We start from the raw sequence: 12197 nt of genomic DNA, 5'->3' as shown, positions 1-12197 counted from the left end.
CTTACACCTGTAAGAATGGCCAAGATCAAAAACACTGATGACAACTTATGCTGGAGAGGATGTGGGGTAAAGGGAACACTTCTGCATTGCTGGTGGGAATGCAAGATGGTACAGCCCCTTTGGATGTCAGTGTGGTGATTTCTCAGAAAATTAGGAAACAACCTTCTTCAAGACCCAGTAATACCACTTTTGGGTATATATCCAAAGGATGCTCAATCGTGCCACAAGGACATGTGCTAAACTATGTTCATAGCAACTTTGTTTGTCATAGCCAAAACCTGAAAACAACCTAAATGCCCCTAGATCGAAGAATGGATAAAAAAAAATGTGGTACATTTACACAATGGAGTACTACACAACAGAAAAAATGACAGCTTGAATTTTTCAGGAAAATGGATGGAACTAGAAAACATTATTTTGAATGAGGTTGTAAGACTTTAAGACAATTCTGAAGCCATTTCTGACAATTCTGAATCCTCTCAGCCTCGTGCCATAGTGCTTCCCCTCCTCCCTTGGGAACCAAGAACCTAAAAAGCTACACATGCTCGTATGTTCTCCAGAAATTGGGGCAAGATAACCTTTAAGATGTTGACTCAGTTTCTGAACAATTACCCATACATGTATGTTTTGATTCAGTCCCCTGGGAAACGGGGTCAAAATGACCTCTTACCTCATCTGATGTATCAACAGCTCTCCAGCCAATTTTTGGTAATAGTCCTTTTAAATAAGCCAATCATAATAGTCAAAGAACACCCCCCCCCCTTGCTTCTATGGCCTTCTCCTTTAAAAGTAGCCTGTACTAGCTAGTCGGGGTCTCTCTGCTTCCCGAATGCTGAGGGACCCTGTCATGACAGAATTAATAAAATCCTCATGCTTTTGCATCAGCTATTGTATGAGAGGTGGTCTCTGGGGGCGACTCCTCCTCAGTGTTTGGATGCTAGAGTTCAACAAGGAAACCCAGACATAGAAAGACAATTATCACATGTACTCACTCATAGGTGGTTTTTAAACATAAAGCAAAGCCAGCCTACAAACCACAATCCCAGAGAATTTTAGACAACAATGCAGACACTAAGAGAGACTTACATAGATCTAATCTACATGGGAAGTAGAAAGTATAAAAAGAGAAAATCTCCTGAGTAAATGGGAGCATGGGGACCTTGGGGAAGGATTGAAAGGAAGAGGGGAAAGGCAGGGAGGGGAGCAGAGAAAAATGTAGAACTCAATAAATATCAATAAAAAAAAGAAATTCTTGTCTGGAGAGTTGGCTCAGCAAGTAAGAGTATCAGCTGCTCTTCCAGAGGTTCTGAGTTCCATTCCCAGTAACCACATGGTGGCTCACAACCATCTATAGTGGGATCTGGGTGGCATAAAGTTGTACATGCAGAGAGAATACTCATATACATAAATCTTTAAAATACAAAGAAATTCTTGTCTGCTGACAGTCACTGCTTTTGAAATTCCCCTATGCCCCAACCAACAAAATCAAAACTTGTATACTTTTATCCAATCCTGAAATGCCCAGGCTTGTGCCACCGTGCCTTGCAGTTTTCCCTTTAAAATTCCCTTCCCCTGAAGACTCAGGGCCCTTCTCCCCCACCTGCTGGGAAAGTGTGTTGAAACTCAGTCCAGACTAGTCTGAAAAATCGATAAACTTCAGTAGGTTTGCATTGGATACTGGCTCTGTGGTGGTCTTGTTTGGGGGTCCTGTGACATAGGCGTAACATTGCATGATACAGGTATATAGTCCCAGTAGCTAGGTGGTAGAGGCAGAAGGATCAGAAGTTCAAGGCCATCCTCTATTGCATAGTAAGTTAGAGGCCAGTCTAAGATACAATGAGATTTTGTCTCAAAAAAAAATTTAAGTAAAAAAAAAATGTACAAAAAGCTCACTCTGGGTCTATCCATAAAAGATTTAAGTAAACCAGGTGTGGTGGTGCACACCTTTAATCCCAGCACTTGGGAGGCACAGGCAGGCAAGTCTCTGAGAGCTGGCAACTACAAGTGAGTTCCATCTAGTACTATATTTTGTGAGACCCTGACTCAAAACAAAGATAAACTGGGTGGTGGCATACGCCTTTAATCCCAGCACTCGGGACATAGAAGCAAGCAGATGGATCTCTGTGAGTTCGAGGCCAGCCTGGTCTACAAGAGCTAGTTCCAGGACAGGCTCCAAAGCTACAGAGAAACCCTGTATTGAAAAACAAACAAACAAAGATGGGGGCTGGAGAGATGGCTCACGGTTAAGAGCACCGACTGCTCTTCCAGATGTCCTGAGTTCAATTCCCAGCAACCACGTGGTAGCTCACAACCACCTATAATGAGATGAGATCTGGTGCCCTCTTCTGGCCTACAGGCAGAATACTGTATAAATAAATAAATCAAAAAAAAAAAAAAAAGAAAAAAGAAAATGAAAGCAAGCTGGGCCTGGCAGCACAAACCTGCTTCCTAGAAGACCGAGACAGGAAAATAGAAAGTGATTGAATTCATTCCTTGAATGGCTAGCCTGGGCAACAGAAGGAGGCCCTGCTTCAAATTTAAAAAGTAAAAACCAAGGATATAGCTTGGTGGTAGAGTACTTACCTACCTTGTCCAATGCCCTTAGTTCAATACCAGTATTGAAATTCAAAAAAACAAGCAAACAAAAAACTTATAACCACACCTCAAAATCATAATAATGCCAGCCAGGTGTGGTGGTCTATGCCTGTAATCCCAGCACTCAGGAGACCGAGGCAGGAGAATTACCTCAAGTTCAAACTGCATGGCCTTCATATCAAGTTCTAGACCAAGCTGGACTACATAGTAAGACCATACCTCCCAGCTGGGCGGTGGTGATGCATGCCTTTAATCCCAGCACTTAGGAGGCAAAGGCAGGAGGATGTCTATGAGTTCGAGGCCAGCCTGGTCTACAAGAAGCACGAAAGCTACAGAGAAACCCTGTCTCCAAAAACAAAACAAAACAAAACAAAACAAAACAAAAAATGCCTGTGTCTCCTCCTGCTCAAGTCAGGGTCTCACATAGCTCAGGCTGGCTTCAAATTTATAACCAAAGATGACCTTGGACATCTGATCTTTCTGCCTTCACTTCCTCAAGGGCTGTGATTACAGGATGTGCCACCTATCCTGCTCCAAATATGATATTGTCTCTACCATTGCTGTGACAAAACGCCATGGCCAAGGCAACTTATAAAAGAAAGTATTTAATTTGGGGCTCGCAATCCAGAGAGTTCACATCCACAGGGGCGGGAGAGGGAGCACACTGGGAATGTGTGAACTTTTGACACCTCCATGCCCAGCCGAGTGACACACACATCTCCTAGTCATTCCAGGAATTCCTCCAGCTGAGCACCAAACACTCAAACTCACGAGCCGGTGGGGGCCCCTCTCATTCAGATCATAGGGTGGGGGGAAGGATAGGTGGGGAGGCGTGACAAAACAATTCAGTCAAAAAATTTCCAAACTTTTTAAGAAATCTTCATATTAAAATTTATTGAACCTCAAGACAGTAAAAACAGTAAAACCATACAAAACCAATCACTGTTTTGCTTAGCAATGGATCCATATGTGATCAATGCAACACCACCAGCCTTACCAAGATCCAAGAGGGGTTACGTCTCTGGAGGATAAAAGGAGACTCTGTACATAAATGAATGCTTTGACTCAGGTGACTAAAAAGGGCAAATATGTGTTCTTTAAATTGCATCCATGGATACAAGCTTTCCACGGCAGATGTGGTTTGGTGTCCTGTGCTTGGCTAGCATTCCTGAAGCCCTGGTCTCTCCCCAGCACCACAACAGTGCCTTTGGCACACACCTGTAATCCTGGCGCTTGGAGAAAGAATACATTATCCTTGGTGACATAGTTCAGACCCAGTTTGGGGCTACGTAAGACCTGTTCCCACAATTCCATATATGGGCCTGCAGCATGGCTCAGTGGGTAATAAAGTTGCTTGCCACCAAGCCTGAAGACCCGAGTTTAGCCCCTGGAACCTCCAGGATAGGAGGGAAACTCTGGGGAGCTGTCACCTACCTCCGTTCATGCACTGTGATACACATCCAGGCAAAATTGTCAAAGGTAAAAGACAGTTTTCATACATGGTAGACATCACAATAGGGAACGAATCTGTCTCTCATCTCCTGAGTGCCGGGTTTCCAGGCACGTACCACCACTCCAGGCTAACACATCCGCTTCTAACAGCAGCTTCCGACATCCACGGGCAGAGGCCAGTTCTGGTCTTTGCTGCTCCTTAACATCAGAGTGGCCATGCCTAACTCTTCAGTGCTCAGGACGCTCAACCAAGGGTGTCTGGGAATGAGGCAAGGCTAAGCCTCCATGGTTAAAGTCTGGCTCAGACACTGAGGCCTGTTCTTCCTGGTACATCCTTTCTCTGTGCCCGCACACCCATGTGTTGTATTGTGGAGGCTTGTGAATTAGTGAGCCCAACATGGTCCCTTAAGTGTAAGATGGAGTCACCTGGCATAGGACTGGGTCTGGGTCTATCGAACACCTATGGAAGGTGCCAGCTCTTAGGGAAGAAACCCACTTTGGGAGCAGAGATATTTGGGGTTCTGGCTCTGCCACTGGGTGGCTTGGCCAAGCTCCTTATCTTTTTTTTCAACTTATTAAACCTTTATTGAGCTCCTACAAAGAGGATGACTTAAGGCCTAGCTCCTTTCTGTTAGCTTAATGCTCAGTAAAATGGCCAACTGAATCCAGAAGACAGCCAGGGTGAACCACCAGAACACTTATTGTTCCTCAGAACCAGAGGGGAAGGGAGGGGAGGCAGCCTGAAACTGGGTGGGCACTCACACCTGCAACTCAGCCTGGGTACCACAGTGAAACCCTTTCTCAAAAGCAAAACCAAACAAAGGCCAACAAGAAAGGCGCTTGCTGCCGAGACTGACAACATGAATTCAATCCCAGGGCCACACATGCTAGAAAATCACTGGCTCCCCAAAGTTGTCTCTGACCTCCACACGAGTACACACAATAAATATACTTTTTTAAAAAAAAAATACATAAATGAAAACCTGCAACCTGATACCTGGGCCAGGTAGAGAGGATGTATTATGGTGGGATTTGTCCTGAGCCTTCCCATTCCCCACACCAATTTATAAACAGCACAAACACTGCGTTTATTGGGGACATTCAACACTAAGGTTAGGAAGAGCAAGTGGAACGGAAGGAATGGACAGTGGCCCAAGGCAGACACGTTTTCATGATGGGCACTGCTTCATGGCCAGCCTTGAAGGGCGTGTCTGCAGGCTGCTCGGGAGGTCTCCCCAGACTGCTGTCGGGGACAAGCAATACTTGCAACAATTCATGGGGATAGAGAGAATCACTACCTGTCTCTCTGAAATCTCTTTCCGGGAGTTTCCCCCATGACTATCAGTGTCCTTGAGACTGATTTTGGCTTGGTTTTGGTGGCCCCATTGAAGGCCAGATGTCACGTCCTGTAGTGGAGCACTCCGGTTAAGACCTGGGAGGAGAAACTCTGGGCATATGGATGGTGAAGGCCAGCAGGAGCCTGATGCAGGGCACAGAATGTTTTCAGTACCTTCTAATACTAAGATGTCTTTTCCATGGTCTGGCCCTGGACACTGTGGAAGACCCAGGGAGAGAACACGGTTTCAGGGAACAGGCAGGCATGAGAGTGTTCCCTGCTGTTGACAGATAAGAGAAAAGCTTTCTAATTAAGTACAGTCTGTGGCTCCGTCTTCTCATCTGGCTAAATGGCAGAAGTCACTAATTCCTGAGAGGCACCAGATTTTGAGGAATCCACGATGGTGTCAAGAGTTTCATGTGAGCTTCCCCACCACTTCCTGTCTCCATCTGAACTTTCGTCTACCCCAGAGATGACCCAGTCTCGGGCAGCAGGGTCTTAGTTTAGAGAATCCAGGAAAAGGAGCTAAAGCCCCTGACCAGGAGCAAGAGGCCCACCGAGCTGTCCGTCCATCTGTTCGCTGTTGGCCTGAGGTGTCGGGAAGTCTGGCATGCGCTGATGAGTTTTTTGGTGTTGCTTGAGATGGTCGGATCTCATGAACTGTCGGCCGCACTCCAAGCATTTATGTGGTCGGTCTCTGGTGTGGATCCGTCTATGTCGCCCGAGCTCATCAGAGCGGAAGAAAGACCACGTGCAGCCTTCCCAGTCACACACGTACGGCTTCTCACCTAGGGAGGGGCGAGAGAGTTAAACCGAGCAGAAAAAAAAAAAAAAACACACTGGGAAGGAAGAGATCTAGTTCTGGGGCAAGAGGATTTAAAGTAGAGAGATCAAAAGGGAAGACAAAGGAGCCAGTGGGAGGCGGGACCACCAGATGGATTGGCGAGCTAGTGGGACCAGAAGGGCTTGATTCCAAGCTTGGAAGAGAAAGGGCCAGTCCCAATAAATCAGTGGTCCTGCATAAATCAAAAAGAAAAAAAAAAAGATGAAAGCCGGGCGGTGGTGGCGCACGCCTTTAATCCCAGCACTCGGGAGGCAGAGGCAGGCGGATCTCTGAGTTCGAGGCCAGCCTGGTCTACAAGAGCTAGTTCCAGGACAGGCTCTAGAAACTACACGGAAACCCTGTCTCGAAAAACCAAAAAAAAAAAAAAAAAAAAAAAAAAAAAAAAAAAAAAAAAAAAAAATCCAAAAAAAAGATGAACCAGACAATTGGCTCAGTTGTTGCATTTGCTGCTCTTGCAGGACCCAGGTTCAATTCCCAGCACCTACATGGTGGCTCACAACCATCTGCTTAACTCTAGTTCTGAGGGATCCAAGCTTCTTCTGGCCTCCATACCTGGAGGGACCAGGTATGCATACAGTATACAGACATTCATGAAGGCAAAAACACTCATTCACATAATAAATCAAAAAAAAAAAAGCCGGGCGGTAGTGGCACATGCCTTTAATCCCAGCACTTGGGAGGCAGAGGCAGGTGGATCTCTGAGAGTTCGAGGCCAGCCTGGTCTACAGAGCAAGTTTCAGGACAGGCTCTAAAGCTACAGAGAAACCCTGTCTCAAAAAACCAAAACCAAAACCAAACAAAAAATTTTCCGAAAGAGCAAAGATCCTTGCATCCCTTTCTCCACCCAACACCTCACTCACCTGTGTGTTTACGCTGATGACTCACGAGGTGAGAGCGCTTGGTGTAAGCTTTCCCGCAGTTTTCATATGGGCAGACATAAGGCCTTGAAGCTGGAGGTGGCCTCCCAGATGCCTCTCCTGAAGTACTGGGGCTCTCTGAACCCTGTGGACTAGGTGTGGGCTGCTCAGATACCAAAGGTCCTTCCTGGGAATTTGACTGTGTCACAAGCGAGTCCTGGGAATCTAAAGTCAGCAATGGCTGAAGCCTCGCTGAGGGCATCCCAAGATTGTAGGGATTTAAGTGCAGCATCCGATCCATCGAGGGAGCTATGGCACAGGCCCCGCTGGGAGCCATGCTTTGAACCAGCAATATTCCATTATTTAAAGAGCCTGTGGTAGCAGGTACTGTTGAAGGGACAGAATAAGGCACTACTGGGACGCCGCTGGAAGCTGAGCCTAGCAGGCCACTGTGAGGCATCAGATTCTCACTGAAGGCTATGTTCACTCCCACCAGAGTACCTGGACTCCCTAAGGACATCATGTGGGATCCCGTGTCAATCAGTCTGCCTGGTTGGTGGACAGACGGTGGCTGATGATACATCTGGGAAGGTGTAGGAGGCAGTGGGGAGGAGTACCTCACACCATGCTCAGGTAGGGACAGAATGACCTGTGACCCCCCTTCACCCTCACTCTGCCTGGACTCCTCAGCAGATAACATATACGGCCTTGACATATTGGATACATGTGGAGTGGCGGCTGGAGTGGGCGGCTGATGAACTCCGCCGTTCCCAGAAGGCACTGATAGATGCAGCGTTGGTGCCGGCTTCTCATTATCCTGTAAGAAAGAGTCGAGTGAACCAAAGTCCGCTTTGCTCTACTCCTCGGCTCCACACACCTCTCCTCCACACCCCGAGGCAGAGGCATGAACGGACCATGGCTTATGTCCACCTCAGGCTGGCTGGAACTCGCTGTGCAACCAGGGGTGTCGCCTACTTCTATCAATCCCCCTGCCTTGTTCTATTGCTAAGTGCTAAGTTTAGACATGAACCGCTACACCTGACTTACGAATGCTATACTCATCAAGGGATCTATTTGGTTTTAATGATGTGGCCCTTGTGATATCTGAATCCACCTGGGAGAGTTCATTATTTTATTGGAATTCTGTCTGGTTATGGAGCTTGCCAAATCTCCAGTGGCAACAGGGATTGTCAGGGGTCAGTTCTCAGCTCTTCTGAACTCCAGAATGGGTACAAGATTAAGACCTGAGCTGGGTAAGGTGTTTCAGTAACTAAAGCTTTGGCACAATCTGAATTCCAATCCACAGATTCCATGGAAAGTCAGGCTCAATAACAAATGCATCTAGAATCCCAATGATACACATACAAAATTCTAAAAACTAGGCCAGGTGGTGGTGGCACACACCTTTAATCCCAGCATTCAGGAGGCAGAGACAGGTGGATCTCTGTGGGTTCCAGATCAGTCTGGTCTACAAGAGCTAGTGCCAGGACAGGCTCCAAAGCTACAGAGAAACTTTGTCTCAAAGAAACAAACAAACAAAAACTAAAAACTATGTACAGAAAACCTTTCTTCCTGCATGTGGGTTCCAGAAATTGAATAGGATCAGACTTGGCAGCGCGCACCTTTACCTGCTGAGCTACCCCAGACCTTTATGCTCAGCAAATACTGGCTATGTCTAATTGTTAAGCACTGTTTTATTAATGGTGCACAGAATGAGTCATTTTTATGCATGTGAAGTTTTTGGTTTTGATGATTCAAATACTAATGACTCAATTCTTTCTTTCTTTCTTCTTTCTTTCTTTCTTTTTCTTTGGCTTTTCTATAGTTTTGGGACCTGTCCTGGAACTAGCTCTTGTAGACCAGACTGACTTCAAACTCAGAGATCCACCTGCCTCTACCTCCTGAGTGCTGGGATTAAAGGCGTGTCGCCACTGCCTGGCGACTCAATACATTTAAATAGAGATTTTAAAAGAATTCCATTGTTGGCACAAAAACTGAGACTAGAAATATAAAAATAAACCTGAAATTTAGGGTAAATATATAAAACTATATACGGAAGATACATGGAATCTGGGTTGACACCAATTTCTATGAGAACCACAAAGAAAATAGTTACAAATTAGACACGAAATTGGTGAGCTGGATGTGTTGACACATAGGTGGCAGAGGCAGGCAGATCTCTGTCTACATAGTGAGTTCCAGGATAGTAAATCAAGTGGTGGTGGCACACGCCTTTAATCTCAGCACTCGGGAGGCTGAAGCAGGCAGATATCTGAGTTCCAGGCCTCTATAGAGCGAGTTTCAAAACAGTAGAGGATACACAGAGAACCCATCTTTAGGCTGCCCCCCCAAAAAAATTAACTCAGGCCATAATCAATAGAGTCTGACAAATTGCTCTGATAAATGTTTTTCCCTCCCCACAAAGCTGAGCCGAACCCTCCTGCCTTCACCACCCAACACAGGCTCTAATGCTTGATTGAAAACATACTTTAATGACTAAACAGGCCTCCTTTTTGCTTCGGCCCTTTTCATTCCAACCTTCATTCGGTTCTCCACCACCACCCTGCAACACCCTAGGGTGGACCACAGACTCACCTTGGGAGGCTCGTGCGCAGCCTGCCACTCCTCTTCCTGCTCCATGTCGGCCTGGGCGCAACTTTGGACCAGAGGTGAGCCTAGCGAGACTGGTGCCGTCACAGGGAAGGGTCCTAACACCACTACGCCACAATCCCAGCTGCGGGTGGACCTTCTATAAGCCTCCAAGGCTGGGCGGAGCCAAGGCCACACCCACCCAGGACCCTCCCACTTAGCGCTCAGCCAATCACACAACTTTTTAGCAGGCCTGCCGCCTGCAAGGCGGGTGGGACCCTGGCAGGGAAATCTCTGACCTTTACTCATTTTCCCTCCCCTTTGGTTTTGCTTTTTTGTTTTTGTTTTGTTTTGTTTTGTTTTGTTTTGTGGCTTTTAGAGAGAGGGTTTCTCTGTAGCTTTGGGGCCTGTCCTGGAACTAGCTCTTGTAGACCAACCAGGCTGGTCTCGAACTCACAGAGATCCTCCTGCCTCTGCCTCCCAAGTGCTGGGATTAAAGGCGTGCGCCACCACCGCCCGCCTCTACCACTTTTTAAAGACATTATGTCCGCCCTTCCACACCTACATCCTCCAACCTACAGTCTGACCCAAAGGAGTGGTAGGGAAACCGCTATCCAAGACCTCAGAGTGGAGAAAGAGAAGGGGCTTGGTGGCAGGGGCAGGGCAAGTCACAGCCTCTGTTAACAGGAGGGATGCCACCTTGCCTCCAGATCAAAACAGTAAACTTTTATAGGGCGTGACCGATGGTTCTTGCTGAGGCTGGGCACCTCTGTCCTTTCTCCAGGCGAATTGAAGCTCAGGTGTCCCAGCATACAATTTGGGCATTCCACAGTTGCCCAATACACTGTGTGTGGACTCTGATTCTCTGTAACTCCATTCCAGGAGATCAGATGCCCTCTTCTGATTTCCTAGGGTACTGGGCATGAACGTGGTACACACACATATATGCAGGCAAAGCACTCAAGAATAAAAAATAAATGTAAAAATAATTTTTAAGGGAGAAATAAACCAGGCAGACCAATCTCTAAGTTCAAGGCTATTCTGGTCTATATATTGAGTTCCTGAATGGCGAGGGCTACAACTTTGAGACTCTGTCTGAAAAATAAAATAAGTTAGTAATAAACTTTCGAATCTGGCATAATGGTACACACTTGTAAACTGTCTGAAAAATAAAATAAGTTAGTAATAGACTTTCAAATCTGGCATAGTGATACACACCTATAAACCCAGTGTTTGGGAGGCAAAGATAGGAGGATCCTGAGTGTGGGGACTGTCTGGGCTACACAGCAAGACTCTGTCCCTTCAAAAATAAGCAAACCCAAGCAAGCCACAGCATAAAATTTAGGTGTTTCCACTGGACCTATGACAGATTGGATCAAAACAAAAAGGAGTGTGTGTGTGTGTGTGTGTGAGAGAGAGAGAGAGAGAGAGAGAGAGAGACAGAGAGACAGAGAGAGAGAGAGACAGAGAGAGAGAGAGAGAGAGAGAGAGAGAGAGAGAGAGAGAGTGCTCTTGGTCAGTATGAGACATTCTGATATAACAGCTGAACCAGTTAGTGCTTCACTGGGTTGATGGTGGGAACAAGCATTTCCCTGAGTTCCCTGGAAAGTGACTGATGCCTTTCTCTTTGTCGGAAATGCCATATATAAAGGCAGCACTCTATAGGGACAGGATGTTCTAAGATTGTCTATGCAGCATCCAGTTGAGGATTCCACACAAGGGTGGTTTGGTTAGAAGCCTAGAAAGCAGATCTGGGTGGAAAGGTAGATTTCAGCCAGGTGGTGGTGGCGCACGCCTTTAATCCCAGCACTCAGAAGGCAGAGGCAGGAGGATCTCTGTGAGTTAGAGGCCAGCCTGGTCTACAAGAGCGAGTTCCAGCACAGGCTCAAAAGCTACAGAGAAACCCTGTCTCAAAACAAAACAAAACAAAACAAAAAAGAAAGGTAGATTTCAGACTTGATGCCTCAAGGGTAAGAGATCACAGGGGATTCTAACAGGGAGGGAGAGGGCTCAGGACACACCCGGGACTGGGTTGGAGGATGATCAATGAGATGACCCAAAAAGCAGACAGGAAATGTAAAGTCAAGTTTTCCTTACTAGCCCTGCTCAGGTTTGTGTTTGTTTGTTATTGTAGCTGGGTTTTTTGTTTGTTTTTTGTTTGTTTTTTTTGAGTTAGGGTTTCTCTGTGTAGCTCTGGCTGTTCTGGAGCTTGCTCTACAGTACAGGCTGGACTTGAAATTGGAGATCTGCCTGCCTCCAAGTGCTGGGATTAAAGGCGTGAGCCACCATTACCCACCTTGTTGCTTTGTTTCTCTGTGCAGCTTTGGCTGTTCTGGAACTCTACTCTATAGACCAAGCCGGCCTCGAACTCACAGAAATCTGCCTGCCTCTGGCCCCCGAGTGCTGGGATTAAAGGCATGTGCTACCACTGCCAGTCCCACCCTGATTCAGATCAATGGATTTAATCCTCAGCTATATTAAGAAAAAAAATGCTAAATGCATAAACTCAAAGAACAGAAATTGC

At 46.5% G+C, this 12197-nt stretch overlaps 1 protein-coding gene across 1 annotated transcript in view; it reads right to left on the bottom strand.

Annotated features, from left to right (window-relative positions):
• Positions 1-3506: 3506 nt before the first annotated feature.
• Positions 3507-12197, bottom strand: part of Klf17 (Kruppel like factor 17) — a 28791-nt gene continuing 20100 nt past the window's right edge. The window contains exons 3-5 of the mRNA XM_038333603.1: positions 9680-9818; positions 7088-7901; positions 3507-6171 (exon numbers count right to left, since the gene is read on the bottom strand). Coding sequence (XP_038189531.1) covers positions 5909-6171; positions 7088-7901; positions 9680-9818 — 1216 coding nt within the window. The 3' untranslated portion in view covers positions 3507-5908. The remainder of the gene's footprint in view (positions 6172-7087; positions 7902-9679; positions 9819-12197) is intronic.

This window comes from Arvicola amphibius, chromosome 6 (assembly GCF_903992535.2).
Source record: "Arvicola amphibius chromosome 6, mArvAmp1.2, whole genome shotgun sequence".
In the NCBI taxonomy this organism is placed as follows: Eukaryota; Metazoa; Chordata; class Mammalia; order Rodentia; family Cricetidae; genus Arvicola; species Arvicola amphibius.
Note: the sequence above shows the minus strand (reverse complement) of the source record. Positions and strands in the feature narration are given on the sequence as shown.